The sequence below is a fragment of the Narcine bancroftii genome, chromosome 7 (genome assembly GCF_036971445.1).
Source record: "Narcine bancroftii isolate sNarBan1 chromosome 7, sNarBan1.hap1, whole genome shotgun sequence".
Lineage (NCBI taxonomy): Eukaryota > Metazoa > Chordata > Chondrichthyes > Torpediniformes > Narcinidae > Narcine > Narcine bancroftii.
In genome coordinates this window covers 176,779,429-176,795,606 of record NC_091475.1, presented here as the reverse complement: position 1 = coordinate 176,795,606, position 16,178 = coordinate 176,779,429, and the positions used below count along the sequence as shown (strand labels likewise).

At 41.4% G+C, this 16,178-nt stretch overlaps 1 protein-coding gene across 19 annotated transcripts in view; it reads left to right on the top strand.

The window, feature by feature from the left end:
* Positions 1-16,178, top strand: part of LOC138739430 (phospholipid-transporting ATPase IB-like) — a 524,646-nt gene that overhangs the window by 384,141 nt on the left and 124,327 nt on the right. For all 19 annotated transcript variants that reach the window (XR_011342240.1, XM_069891443.1, XM_069891442.1 and 16 more), the window contains one exon: positions 7,317-7,500. Coding sequence is in view for 18 of the 19 variants with exons in the window: in XM_069891443.1 (XP_069747544.1) it covers positions 7,317-7,500 (184 nt within the window). In the remaining variant the exon portion in view is untranslated. The remainder of the gene's footprint in view (positions 1-7,316; positions 7,501-16,178) is intronic.

Here is a 16,178-nt window from a genome sequence, read left to right as displayed (position 1 = left end):
ATGCTAGCATCTGTACAGACATACAAGCACAGTACAGTCCAGTCACATCGGACTTAACTCTACCGACACTAGCCACTGTTTATAGACCTGTAACAACTAAGGATTGCAATATGCTATCCACCATTCCTTATTGAACATGGGCAAGGCTCCAATGCTATCTACAACACTAATGTACAACAGCCCTGATCCTTGAGCAGTGCTCACCTTACCAATGACTCCTACAGCATTGTCCACAGTTCGTGACTGCAGTGGAGCAGGGTTTGTCTCAGGACCGAGGAGCAAAAGAGCAAGAGCTACTCCACTCAATGGAATTTATAGTACAGTAAGCTGGAGAATCTGGCCCACGTAATCACTAGGTGATTAAAGGGGCCAATAGTCAGATGTGTACTAATGGGTGAGACTTTTGACTAGGTTTCAGACAGAGAGGTCATGTGATCCTCTGCAATCCATACTACATCTGCTAATTAGTCTATTTTAATTTGCTTAAATGCTATTTGACTAGTACAGTATGCAGATTGTGCTGTGACCCCTAACTAAGCTGGAATTTTGATTGTTATAAACTAATAAGATTAATGATGTTATAAAATCTTTCTGAAAATATTTGTTGAAATGGTTTGATTTGTTCCATGTGTTTGCTGATATAGAACATGAACCATTCTATTTTGTATGCTGCAGCTGTTCTCCAGTATTTTGAGTCATACAGCATGAAACCAACCTTTTGGCCCAACTCATCCATGCCGAACATGTTGGCATTCTGGGCTAATCCTATATGGCTGCATTTGGTTCATATTCTTCTATGCCCTTATCTGTCCAAATGTCTTTTGAATGTTGTAATTGTACCCACATACACATAGCTTTGCCTGGGAGTTTGTTCCAAACACTGAACAACCTCTGAATGAAAAGATGCCCCAATGGTTCCTTCCTAAATCTCTTTCCTCTCATGTTAAAACTCTGTCCACTAGATGTAAAATCATTTACTCACCCCTGGGCAAAAGACTGTGAGCATTCAAATTGCTTTCTTACTTGCTGCAGCCAAACAGATATATGTGATTCACCAACTATAATCTTTGGCTTGGCTTCGCGGACGAAGATTTATGGAGGGGGTAAAAAGTCCACGTCAGCTGCAGGCTCGTTTGTGGCTGACAAGTCCGATGCGGGACAGGCAGACACGATTGCAGCGGTTGCAAGGGAAAATTGGTTGGTTGGGGTTGGGTGTTGGGTTTTTCCTCCTTTGCCTTTTGTCAGTGAGGTGGGCTCTGCGGTCTTCTTCAAAGGAGGTTGCTGCCCGCCAAACTGTGAGGCGCCAAGATGCACGATTTGAGGCGTTATCAGCCCACTGGCGGTGGTCAATGTGGCAGGCACCAAGAGATTTCTTTAGGCAGTCCTTGTACCTTTTCTTTGGTGCACCTCTGTCACGGTGGCCAGTGGAGAGCTCGCCATATAACACGATCTTGGGAAGGCGATGGTCCTCCATTCTGGAGACGTGACCCATCCAGCGCAGCTGGATCTTCAGCAGCGTGGACTCGATGCTGTCGACCTCTGCCATCTCGAGTACTTCGACGTTAGGGGTGTGAGCGCTCCAATGGATGTTGAGGATGGAGCGGAGACAACGCTGGTGGAAGCGTTCTAGGAGCCGTAGGTGGTGCCGGTAGAGGACCCATGATTCGGAGCCGAACAGGAGTGTGGGTATGACAACGGCTCTGTATACGCTTATCTTTGTGAGGTTTTTCAGTTGGTTGTTTTTCCAGACTCTTTTGTGTAGTCTTCCAAAGGCGCTATTTGCCTTGGCGAGTCTGTTGTCTATCTCATTGTCGATCCTTGCATCTGATGAAATGGTGCAGCCGAGATAGGTAAACTGGTTGACCGTTTTGAGTTTTGTGTGCCCGATAGAGATGTGGGGGGGCTGGTTGTCATGGTGGGGAGCTGGCTGATGGAGGACCTCAGTTTTCTTCAGGCTGACTTCCAGGCCAAACATTTTGGCAGTTTCCGCAAAGCAGGACGTCAAGCGCTGAAGAGCTGGAACCAACTATAATAGATGCACATTAACTTACCACCATATGCTACAACAGAAAAAGAGATAATAAATATAAAAAGATATAGTAAAACACAGAAATGCTGGAGGAACTCAGCAGGTTTTGCAGCATCCATAGGAGGTAAAGATACTGTCTATCATTAACTTTTCAGCCCTGAGCCCTTTTTCAAGGTAAATTCAGATAGATATTCTTCGATAGAATCTATTCTTCAGTAGATTCTTTGACAGTTAGAAGCCATGACAAATTTGTGCTTTGAGATTCTCCTATAATCAAAGATTGTGAATTATCTATAATTCTGTGACAGAAAGAATGTGCTATTCCATATTATAGATATGTCCTTCATTGCTTATCTGTATCTTTTTTTAATATTTTATTTTTGAGACCATACACACACTGTGATAGGACAGACCTATCACCAATGTATATAGTTACAGTATCTAGAGTATGTAATGACTGTGCTTATAGCGATTGGCTGAGAGCTTAGCCACGCCTACTGTCTGGGCCTTAAAGGGTTGTGTCCCTAGCCAGGTCGGATCATTCCGGACTGGTCGGCCACCTGAGAAGAGCTCCTGTCTTTTGGATCAACAAGTCTTTGGTTCTTTCGACGAGCTCTACACACACACACTATGTTAATCCCATCCCCTTACTTCCCTCCTTTATACAATTGATGAAGCAATCAATACATTTATGTTAATGCAAAATCAATTAACTACCCTTACCTTTTTTTAAAAAACACCCACACGTGCACACACAGTGTCTGCGGCATCTTTGCAAGTAAGGGAATTAATCAAACTGGGTGCCAATATAATTCAAATAATGTTTCCATATTTTAACAAATGTGACATAATTCTTTCTAATATTGTAAGTGATCTTCTCTAGGGGAATGCAACTCTGCATTTCCATATTCAATCATGAGATGCTTAACGGAGTCGGACTTCCATGAAACTGTTATACACTTCTTAGCTACAGCTAAGACAACCTTCACAAAAGAAACTTTTGCATTGCCAGGTGGAGTGGACGAAAGTTCCAACCTCTACACCATATCTAAAGCACATTTCTGAAAATTCAGGTTTTGATTGATGTAATTTTTGTGGTGAGGTATAACTGATGTAAGAAATTATATTTCCCCAATTTATATCACCAGAGTGGTCTTGCCACTCTTCGTTAATATTTGTATCTAAATCCAACTCCCATCTCTCTCTAGATCTACACAAGTTTGGTTTCAGACTCTCACTTTGGAATATGTAATACGTTCTAGATATAAATTTATATACATTCCCCTGCCGAATTAGAATCTCTATATTGTTGCACATAAGTAAAATCATACCTGATCCTAATTTTAGTTGCAGAAAACAGAAGAATGTTCAAGTAGACAAATCATATTTATTTCTTAATTGTACAAATATCATAAACTGGCTTTGTATATAACAATCCTCGATATATCTGATCCCTTTCTGACACCAGATGTCCAGGATCTCATCACCTATAGTCAAAGATATTAAATTATTTTGGGTCAAAGCCATTTTTGGAGATATCCCAATTTTTAATCCAATACATTGATTTTTTTTCCAAATTTGCAATATATATTTCTTTGAAATTAATTTAGTATTCCATTTGTAAATAAATTCTCCTGCTATTTTTTCATCTATCAAATAATGTGCATTTGTCCCCAGGACGAGATCAATGTTATAGGCAGAGCTCTCCATCTAGCTAGATCCTTCCCAATCTTCTGGAGCAAGAGGAGATAATTAAGTTTGTACAAATTGCATAAATTTTTATCTACTTTTATTCCTAAATATTTTACGCCTTCTTCTGGCCACCTGAACTGACTTCCTTGTTGATATTGTCTACAATCCCCATTTGTTAAAGGCATAATTTCACTCAGCCAAATTCATCTTATAACCTGAAACTTTCCCATAATCTTCCAGTGTGGTCTTTAACTTAGTCAGTGACTTCCCAGGGTCTGTCAAATATATTAATACATCATCAGCAAAAAGATTGATTTTATGATCTACCTGTATAAATGCCTCTCTGTATCTTTATGGAAATGATGCAATATTGAGCATTATTCATACTATTTTAAAATCTATAGTATGAGAAAAGTTCAAGGTGGTGATGGAGGAATTTAGAGTAAATTATTTGATCTCCACCTTCAGACAATTATTTTTCTTTGCCTCATGCAATTTCAATTCCTCCGTTCAGAGATCAATTTATTAATCCAGTTATAATGTAATTCAGTTTGTAGCTCTGAGGGCAGAAAAGGTCAATTTTGTGTATTCAATCACTTGTAATAATTTTAATTAAGGAACAGATTTAAATATTTGAAGTTAGAAGCATTAACTTTTTTTTAAATCTTGTGGTCATTCTGTGTGCACACATTTGGCACCTTACATTGGATGGCCCACAAAAAAATGAGTTTATAAATCAATTCTTGCACTAACTATAAATGTCTCCTGATCGTAGTTAGAGACACCACATGGGTGGGAAATTGATGTTGGCAGAGGGGAAAGATGGAGCTTTTTTTAAATTGCATCATTATAGTATGAGAAAAGCAATGACCATTATTGTCATTGTGTGCTTTGGATTTTGTACCATTGTTTTAATTTATGTGGTTTGACATGCAGTGGCAAGCTGAATCATTACAGCTGTTATTTTACACAAGGAGTGAGCCTCAGCAACAAGTCCAAAACTCAAACTGGTAAATAATTGATGGAATTTTACTTCTTCCTCCGAAGCACCAAGTGTAAAAATGACAGTTGATGTATTCAAAGCAGTTTCCAGTTATTTTAGTTCATACTAGAATAACTAGGCAGTTAAAGGAAATGTATCTCACATTTTTTTTTAAAAGGTGTGCATTTGCGATAAGAATGTCCTCTGCATTAGGACTAAACAAAATTGTGTCTTCTCCTGTTTGATGTTCACCTTTTATTGTCCTGCTCTGTTTTTACAGGATCATGATTGCATATCTGATTCTGGTGCTCTGGGAATGCCATGCGTCAATCTCTGGCATCTTCAAAAGGACCAGAGCTAATCAGAGCTTGGAATTTCAACATCACTCTAATTTGATCTGATTAGGAGAAATAAAATAGTATTCTACATTGCAGGCCACATTTTATATGAAATGGCTGAATTATTTAAATGCAACTCATTTACAGGATGTTTATTTAGCTTTCTTTATGCCTATCATTAACACTATAAATGTCAACAATTTTGTACCACAGTACGTTAAAGCAGTGCAGTTAAAAAAAAATAGTTTTAATTAAAAATTAAATCTGGCATCCACCACCAATTGCTTTCTCTCCCTGCTCAAACCAATCACAGGAATCAAACATCACACAATGAACTGAGTGAAACACTATAGGCTGCAGATGCTGTGATTGTAGAAAATGCACCAAAATGCTGGAGGAACTCAGCCAGGTTTTTATCATCTAAAGGAGACAAAGATATATTGCTGATGTTTCTGGCCTGAGTCCTTCAAGGAAAATTCAGAAAAGGCAGAAGCAGGATGTGTCAGAAAGTCTCAGAATTCAAACAATGGGGGAGGAATCCAGACCAACAAAAGGTGTTAATTGAATTAATTTATCATATAGGGACTTGGTTCACCTCTAATAACACTCCCTTTCCTTGATCTCTGACTCCATCTCAGGAGACAAACTCTCGACTATATCTTCTATAAACCCACTAGCTCCCACAGCTACCTCGACCACACCTCTTCCACCCTATCCCCTATAAGGATTCCATTCCAATTCCTTAAATCCTCCGCCTCTCTCTCATCTGCACCCAGGATGAGAACTTCCATGTTAAATTATCAGAGATGTCCTCCTTCAAACAATGTGACTTTCACTCTACCACCATCAACTTGGCACTCACCCGCATATCGTCCATTACCCGCTCATCTGCCCTGGCCCCCTACACCCCCACATGCAACAAGGACAGGATTCCCCTTGTCCTTACCTACCGCCCCACCAGCCTCCACATCCAACACACCTTGCTCTGCCATTTCCACCACCTACTAAGTGATCCCACCACTAGAAACATATTCCCCTCTCCACCTTCTGCAGGGATTGCTCCCTCCATGACTCCCTTGTCCACTCTTCCCTCCCCACCAATTGTCCCCTTGGGATCTACCCTTGTGACCACAGGAGATGCTCCACTTGTGCCCACAACTTCTCCCTCACCACTATTCAGGGCCCCAGTCCTTACAAGTAAAGCAACATTTCACTTGTGAATCTGCAGGTGTTATCTACTGCATCCAGTGCTCCCACTGTGGTCTCTACATCAGAGAGACTGGACGCTGTGGTGTGCTGTTAGACGGGATCAGACACACACAAAGTAAAGACTGAACAACAGGCTTTAATCCACAAAAGCCTCCACAGAGTCAGGCTGGCTGTGGCTGCAGCAACTCAGCGTGAGGCCTCGGGAGGCCGGCACAGGCTTACATCCCGGAGGGTGATTGACACCCGACCGGGTGGGGCTTGATCCATTCAGGCCGACTGATTGGCAGCCGGCCAGGTGTTGTCCTGTCCCCTTACACTCCTGCAGGTACAGAGGTTGCCCCCTGCAGTAGACTGGTGGTGTACCACCACAGACGCAGACTGGAGGATTGCTTTGATGAGCACCTTGACTCTGCCGCAATAGCGTGGATCTCCCAGTGGCCACCCATTCCCTTGCCGACGTGCCTGTGCAAGGTCTCCTGCACTGCCAGATTGAAACCACCCGTAAATTGGAGCAACGACACCTCATCTTCCAACTGAGCACCCTCCACCCAGATGGTATTAATATAGACTTCCCCCTTCGTCTCTCTCCTTTCCCTGTCTTCTTTTGCATAGACATGATCAATTCTCATATTCAATTTACACCTTTTGTTGGTCTGGATTCCTCCCCCATTGTTTGAATTCTGAGACTTTCTGATATCTCCTGCTTCTGCCTTTTCTGAATTTTCCTTGAAGAAGGCCTCAGGCCTGAAATGTTGCCAATATATCTTTGTCTCCTTTAGATGCTAAAAAGATTGGCTGATTTTCTCCAGCATTTCAGTGCGTTTACACACAATGAACTGTGTCGCTCCCCCCCCCCCCCACTTTACATCTGAACAAATCATCGACTAATGTGCAAAAACAATGAAACTTGAGCAGTATCTTTAATAACATTGTAATTGCTTAAGTTTAATCACCAAATAAAAGGTGGTTGTCTGTCGGTATTTGTTTTAAATGTACACCTCGAGTGCATCGTGCAAAGACCCTTTGGATTCAAAGCTATTAAAGTGATTAATATTTCTTCTTTCAGGGTCTCGCCACTTCAGAAATCAGAAATAGTACAAATGGTGAAAAAGAATGTTAATGCCATCACCCTAGCAGTTGGAGACGGAGCTAATGATGTGGGGATGATTCAAACAGCACATGTTGGAGTAGGAATTAATGGCAACGAAGGCCTGCAAGCTACTAACTCATCTGATTACTCCATTGCACAGGTTGGAAGATAAGCATCACTGTCTTTTTACCACAATCAGAAATACTCCCAAAATATGCAACATGCTGCAGTTTTGCTATTTTCCTTCCCATTTCTAGCACACCACAAATAAACAGTTTGCTTTGAAGTTGTAACTATTCCTGGTTTTAGTTATTGGAGAGGTCTGAATACAGAAGGCATAGCAGGCTTGTCACTTGAGCAACTGGCGTTTACTTTGCAATTAATGACTGTCCATTAAATGCACCTGAAAAATCTATTAATGTAATTTTAGTTTTCTGATTATAGAATGCATCCTCTTCCATATTAAAATGCTTGCCACTTGATTAAATCCAGAAGACTTGCACCAGATTGATATTAGTCAAGAATCAATGACTTGGGCATTCAACAAACTAAACCCATGCATGTTGTGACTGCAGGATGTTTGTAAACTGCCCCTGGCCAAAATAGCAATGACAACTATACTTGGTGGGGTGTTTTTTAAAGTCAATTGGGCAAGTAGCTAGTTGATCCACAGTGAGATTGAGGACTGTTCGAGGGCTGCTGAATTCAGGCATAATTTTGCAGAATTATGGTGTACTGACATTTTTATCTTCCTGTGTCAGATAGGTCTTCACTAAGATAGCTTTGTGGCCAACTTTGGGATAATATAAAGATAACAGAGGGAGCAGATGTGTTGAGGAAGCTCTGAGTCTACAGAGGGACTTAGGAGATTGGTAAGGAAATGGCAGATGGAATACAATGTAGAGAAGTGTATGATCATGCACTTTCATGGAAAGGAATAAAGGTGTAGACTGGTAATGAGTTTGAAAATTGGAGATGCAGGAGCCCTTAAGGTTAAGTTGCAGGGATTCTTGCTGCAAGAATTGTAGGGCCTGCAAGCTCCAAAAATAACAAGTGAGAATAGTCAGAAAACAACCAGAAGAATGGTAGAAAAGTGGCAGAAAAAAGTGACTGGAAGAAGATTAAACCTTATAGAAATGGGGAAAAAAGGAAAAAAAGGCAATCCAGAAAGAAATAGCGACCCTAGCGCATCACAAAGACCAAGAGAGGTAGCCTTGCGGCAAAGAAAACAGCGGGGCCTGTACATGGCACCCGTGAGAAGAAAGGAACGATTTACCTAAACAAGCTGCTGAGTTGGGACCCGCTCGTCGGCAGGCCCAGAGAAAATTATAGGCATCACTGTGGGAGAGTCGATGCCTGCACGTCGAGATGAGAACCGTGGGCAGCAATAGGGACCCCAGAGCAGCCCCGCAAGCAATGGAGGCAATGAGATGGCAGTGGTGAGAGTAGCTGCAACGGTTACAATAGTAGCTATGGTAGAGACGTGGTAGCAACAGCTGTGTGATGAACCCCGTGGGTGTTGGCAAGAGGGGGCTGAAGGTGGTGGCGCAGGAGAAGCCGTGGAGGAGCCGGACAACCCTAACCCTGGATTGAGAGGCAGGGATGGAGGAACAGGCAGCGCCTTGGGAGTTTGTCTGCATCTTGGGTGCAGCAGAGGTAATGAGGTGGTGGGGAGAGCAGCGATGATGGCAGTGGCAGCAAAAGAAGAGCATCGGGAGACAGTGTGGGGAGCAGCACAAATGAAGAGGGGGAGAGCGGTCAACCAGGTGGCCCATCGTCACGGGCAGGAGAGAGGAAGAGAGCAGGAAGTGGGCTCGGAGCCCTCAATGAAAGGCATCATGAAGGTGATGGAGGTGGTGGTTGAGGCCTCCAAGAAAGGACTGAAGAATGTATTAAAAGAATTGACATTAGAGGTAGGGGAACTCAGGAGGGCCATGGGGGAAGTATCTGGAAGGTGAATATGGTGGAGAGGGTCGATAGGATGGAGGACAGTGTAGAAATGTTAGAGAATGATAGAGATGCTGGGGTAAAGGACAGGCAAAAGATTTGAGATAAGCTAGGTCTGCTAGAAAATTTTAATAGGAAAAATTATATAAAAATTTTAGGGCTTAAGGAGGGGAAAGACCTCATTAAACCTTTTAAAGGGTGGATCCCTGAGATATTGGGAATGGAAAGGGGGGAGAGGAACTTCAGGTGGAAGGGCCCTATCGGTAACCCTTCCCTAAGCCATGGCTGGGACAGAGGTCGCATTTGGTCCTCATAAAGCTCCTGAGATATCAAGATGGAGAACGGATCGGTGGGAGGGGGTACAAAGCAAAGAAGTGGCCCATTAGAAGTAGAAAGGAAAAAAGTTATTTTTCTCCTGGATAAAAGTAAAGAACTGGTAAAAATACAAAAAGAATTTGATACGACAAAAAAAGTTTAAAAAATAAGGGCACTGGTTTCGCGTTGCTGTATCCAGCAACTTTAAAGGTGTTTCTGCCAGGGTGGGAAAGTTTTTTCTGGCAGTGAGGTTTGCTAATAACCTAGCTGCAGCCCAGGAGGATTCCCAAGGAAGATAAAGGGATGGAGGGTCAATGACAAGAATGGACCTGGTTGTACATAATGTATATATGAAAATAATGGTTATACTTGTTTATCACTAATATCATTTTAAAGAGGAAAGGTATGTAGGGAGCTTTAAGGTGGCAGAGGAGATGGTGAGGGTTTGATGGGTGTCACAGGCAGGCTTCAGATTTTGGACAGGAGCACTGGGAAGGGTAGGAGTGGATCCGCAGAAAGAAGGGAAGTAGAGGCGATCATTTTGGGGTTTTTTATGCATTCTTTTGAATTATTGGTTTAAGTTTTGTCAGTCTGTTTAGGTTTTGTTTCACACACGTGCTTCTGGGCCAGGAGTCGATGTAAGACAAAAGGGACAGAAGGTAAGTATTGGAGGACAAGAGGGGAAGGGGAGAGGAAGATGGAGAGGCACTGAGGTAATGGATAAAACAATTAAGTTTATGTTTCAATGTAAATGGGTTAAATATGTGTATTAAGAAAAAAAGAGTCTTGGCACACGTTAAGAAGCTGCAAGCAGATGTAGTGTTCCTGCAGGAAACCCACATTATGAACCAGAGCATTCAAAATTAAAGAAGGGTGGGTGGGCAGGTAAGGTGGCAGTGTCCTCCTTTAATTCCAGAGTTAGAGGAGTGGCAGTCTTAATAGGAAAGAATGTTCCAGTGACAGTCTGGGGATTGATCGCTGACCCAGTAGGGAGGTTTATGATTATGCATTGTCAAATATATTCAGAATCCTGGATACTCATGAATATATATGCCCTGAATTTCAATGATGAAAAAATTTATGCAAGATATATTCTTGAAAGTGTCTGAGGGGTGTGAAAATATACTGACTGGAGGAGATTTCAATTTTTGACTTGATCCAGTCGTAGATAAATCAGCCAAGTAGGTGACGAGGTCCAAGGTGACTAAGTCCAGCCCGACCTTCATGAAAGAAATGAATCTCATAGACGCTTGGAGAAGGCTTAATCTGAGAGAAAGGGATTATTCCTTTTATTCAAAGCAACACAACTCTTACAACAGATTAATTTTTTTGTCATCACCCCAGTTTGAAAGTAGGGTAGTAGAGACCGAGTGCATGGCTTGGCTGTTGTCAGATCATTCACCCCTGACTTTGACCATCATAATGCCAGATAAGCAGGCAGGGGCATATTAATGACACCTAAATTCACTGCTGTTAGGAAAGCTGGAATTTTGTAGCTTTGTCGGAACTCAGATAGAATTGTTCTGTGAGACAAAATGTTTTTTAATTTGGGCATATTGAAGGCTTATTTAAGGGGATAGATAATTGGATGCACTAAAGGAATAAAAAGGTGGTGCATGAAGGAAATCAATAATTTGGAACAGGACATAGCTCAACTGGAAAAAGACCATCAAAGATGGGAGTCTGATATAGGGATTTAGTGAATAAAAAGCCAAATCCAATACGTTTCAAACATACAAAGCAATAAAGTTGATCTTAAGATCGAGGCAACAGTATTATGAGCTGGGGGGAAATTACCATAAAATCCTGTCCTGGCAGGTGAAGGTGGAAACGGTCTCGAGGACAATCAATGTGATTCAAATGGGGGAAGGCAAGATTTCACTCAAACCATAAGAAATAAATGAGACATTTGGAAAGTTCTATAAAGAGCTGTAGAAATCATAATCGGGGGGACTCCGCTAAAATAAATAATTTCTTGCTTTCATTGGAAACTTGGATCAGGAGGATCGAGAGGAGTTAGATGTCCCACTCCCTAGAGAAGAGATCGAACATATCTCCATACTCTGAATAATCTGCAGGCAGGGAAATCACTGGGAGGGTATGGTTTCCCTGCTGAAATTTATAGAAAATTTAAAGTCCTTTTAATGCCCCTTCTTATGAAGGTGGTGGATCAGGCAGTGGAGACACATACCTTTCAGGAATATTTTTCAACAGCAATCATTAAGGTGATCCTGAAAAAGGAGAGGGACCCATTGAAACCCTCCACCTTTAACCCTATATTTTTATTGAATGTAGATTATAAAATTATAGTAAAAGCTTTGGCCAAAAGGTTGGCAAAACATTTGCTGAAATTAACAAATCCAGATCAAGCTCAAAAGAGACAATAAGCTAGATTGCTCAATATAAACAGGGGGGGGGGTGGGGGAACCAAGAGTGGCCGTATCCCTGGATGCAGACAAGGCCTTTGATAGATTGGAGTGGGATTTTCTGTTCAAGGTACTGGAGAGATTTGGACTGAGTCAAACATTTACTAATTGGGTAAGGACACTATTATAAAGCCCAGGCTAAAATCATCACAAACGGGCAGATGTTTCCAGTGTTCCCACTGAGTAGATCTAGTAGCCAGGGCTGTCCACTGTCCCCAGATCTGTTCATACTAGCTATTGATCTGTTGGCAGAAACCATTCAGCAGGATCCAGACATAAAGGGTTTCAAGGTGGGCCAGGTGGACAGAAAATCAACCTATTTGCTGACAATCTATTAGTATATTTGATGGACCCTGGGGGGAGCAGGGGCTTGTTGGCCAGGCTTAGGACCACACTGGAGGATTATGGGAAGATCTCGCTGTACAAGGTAAATGTGGACAAAAGCACGATCATGCCTTTGACGAAAGGGGATTATAGACCCTACCAGCAGGGAATCCAATTTAAGTGGCCTCAGGAAGACATTAAATTATCTCCCTTTGCTCCAGAAGATTGAGGAGGACCTGGCTAGATGGAAAAAACTGACCATGATGTTAGTGGGCAGAGTTAACTGTGTAAGAATGAAGGTGATGCCAAGACTACAATATCTTTTTTAAACTACAATATCTTTTCGAGCCCCAGTGCTTCTTTAAGATGCTCAATGGATGTGTCAGAAACTTTTTGCAGACTGGTTAAATGTCTAGAATCTCCATGGAAAAGTTGACATGGGAATATAAATTGGGGGGCTTAAAACTGCCAGATATATAAATCATAAGCGAGGTTTATTGCCTCATTTTTTGAGGGAGAGGATCCCTCTACTTGGGTACAAATTAGGCTACATGCAATATAGTAAGAGAGTTTATGTACAAATGGGACAGTAAATTAATTAGAAAAAATATAACCACATGATAAAACACACAAATACTGGAGAAACTCAGCAGGTCAAAGAGTGCCTTTATGTAGCGAAAGTAAAGATACATCACCAACGTTTCGGGATGAAGGGCTCAAGCCCAAAGCGTTGCTGCATAAAGGCACTGTTTGACCTACTGAGTTTCTCCAGGATTTGTGTTTTTTAACTAACCACGGTGTCAACAAAATCCTGTGTTTTACCCCATAATGAAACATGTACCAGATTTGGCAAAGAATAAATTGATGTATTGGATTGAAGGTGGGAATATCTTCGAAACACCAGAACAATTTACTACCCATGACTCTGGGCAATAAGATACTGGACATCTGGTGCCAGAAAGGGATCAGGTGTATTGAGGATTGTTACCAACATGGGCAGCTCATGTCATTCGAACAGTTGAGGACAAAATATGAGTTATCGAATAGAGCATTCTTCTGCATTCTGCAATTAAGATCTTTTCTAAGGGACAAATTGAGTCCAACAATGATCCTGCCTGTCTGTAGTGACATGGAGATTCTAATTAGAAAGTGGAATGTATGTAAGTTTATCTCTAAGATGTATTCCATATTCCAAAGTGAGGACCCAAAGCCAGGCTTACACTGGTCAAGAGAAAGAAGGGAGTTGGACTTGGGCACAATTGATGAAACATGGTTGGAAAACTTGTGTCTGAATAGGATGATGGGAATTATCAATCCCAGACACATTTGTACCTCACACCATCAAAATTGCATAAGTCAAAGCCAGAAATTTCAGAAATGTGCTTTAAGTATGGTGTGTAGGTCCACTCCACATGGCTGTCCCCCCAACCCCCCCCCCACCCCCCACTCCCTGAGTAAGAAAAAAGAAGCAATCTGTCCCAGCAGGTAAATGAGTGTGAATTGGGGGATGTGGCATAGACAACATGTTTTTTAAAAGCTCCCACCCATTTTTATTAAACATCCAGGGTTCTCTAGCCTTGAGGGGGATCATTGATTTCACCAGTAATTTATGTGGTTTTTGTATTCTTATATTTTTATATTTGTGTAATTTAGGGGATGGGGAAGGGAGGGAGCAAGTGGGGGGGGGGGGGGCAAATGGACTCTTTAATCATGTTGTGTGGAAAAATTATATAATGTATTGTTGAACTTACATGAGTCTTTGAAAATCAAAAATAAAATAATCAAAAGAATATGTTAACTTGCAGGTAGAGTCAGTAGTGAGGAAGGGAAATGCAATGCTGGCATTTATCTAAAAGCAGAGATGCAGAGCTGAGACTATAATGCATGGGTCAGACTGCATTTGGAGCATTATGAGCAGTTTTAGGCACCTTATCTAAGGGAGGATTTGTTTGAATTGGAGAGGATCCGGAGAAGGTTCTTTCACTAGAATGATCCCTGGAATGAAATGAATATCACATGAGAAGCATTTGAAGGCTCCAGGACTGTTCTTGCTGGCATTTAGACGAATGAGGGAGAATCTCATTGAAACCTATCAACAACTGAAAGGACTAGATAAAGTGGATATGGAGACAATGTTCCTGTGGTGGGGGAGTCTGGGACCAGAGGGCACAACCTCAGAATAGAAAATTATCACTTTACAACAAATATGGAGGAATTTCCTTACCCAAAGGATGGTGAATTTCTGGAATTTGTTGGTGTGATTATATTTAAGGCAGAAGTAATTAAGTCTTCATGGGGAAGGGAATCAAGTGTTATAGAGAGAAGTCAGAAAAGTGCAGTTAAAAAGGATAGTAAATCACAGTTTGTGGAGGTTCAGTATGATAATCGGAAACCTTGGCAAATTTCTACAAATGTTAGTGGAAAGTGACGACCAGCTGCATCATACATTGCTAAGTGGGCATTAATAGCTCTGAGCGGAAAGACCTGCAAAAGGTAGTGGTCACAGCCTAGTACAACACAAGCAAAATTCTACCCACCGTTGGAGAACAATCATCATTGATCCACAGAACCGTGGAAATGCTCTGTTCTCGCTGCTGCCATCTGGAAAGTGGTAGAAGTGCCACCAAACTCATACCATTAGATTCAGGAGTAGTTGCTATTCCTCCACCATCAGGCCACGAGACTCGATCAGAGATACATTTAAGGACTCTTACTATGCACGTTATTTATTACTGATGCTACGTCACAGACTAGCATCAATAGAAATTCACCAATGCTGTGCTGTATTTGTCTTTTAAAACACTATCTTTGTTAATAACTACTAATAATATAAAACATTAGTCAAGTCAAAACTAACTACATGCAAATGTACATGAGTGTGTTCAGGATGCCCAAACCGTTACAGCTTAGGCACAATTCTGAAAAATTCAGAAGTTCCAAAGTTCAGTCTTCGAAATCCATTGTCAAAACGCAGACTTTTAAACTGATGCCCAGAAGTAATCATGAAGGAGACAGGAGAGAATGAGTGACTGGACTGTTGAAAACTCACAAATCCTTGTCGAGTTTTTTTTCCAGAGAAATAACCTTTCGTACAAACAGTTGTCACAACTCCCCTTTTCCTTACGCAGGGGAAACGAGATGCATGACTTTCACAATAAAGTGACCTTTCCTTTGGTACGGTGGGGTTCAATAATTCTCCTAGCAGGGAGAATCAGCCAAATTGTCACACAGAGTCATTCCTGCTCCGTGTTGAATGAAGATGGCCACTGGTCAATAAAGTGCTGTTCCTTCAGTGTTTCACACACAGGACTCTCTCACCACTTGTGACCTTGGAAAAAGCACCCAATGTCCTTTGACCTCTCCAAGATAGCGAATTTGGGTGCACCCTGTACTAGCTGATGCCACCCAGTCTCTCCAAAAGTGTGAATGGTTGCAGCCTGAATTAACCCTTAAAGTGATACACTAAACGGGAGCTCATCATTCTGAATATTTTTTTCTGAATTGCACTGTCATTTTGTTTACATTTTTCTAATTTACATTTGTTTTGTCTATGTATCTTTCTTGTGTATAGTTTACATTTACTGATAAGTTGACATTCTGCCTGGCCTGTAGAAAAAAGAATTTCAGAGTTGCAAATGATGTCATGTATGTACTCCAACAAAAAAAATTGAATTTGAATGAAATGCAGGGTGGACCCAGTTGGCTGAATGGCCTAATTCTTATGGTCTAAAATGTCACAAATTCACCAAGACACATCACCTTCCTTAGTACCAAGAATTATTTTGATAGTATAATTATTTTTAAGCTTGATGATATTTATAACAGT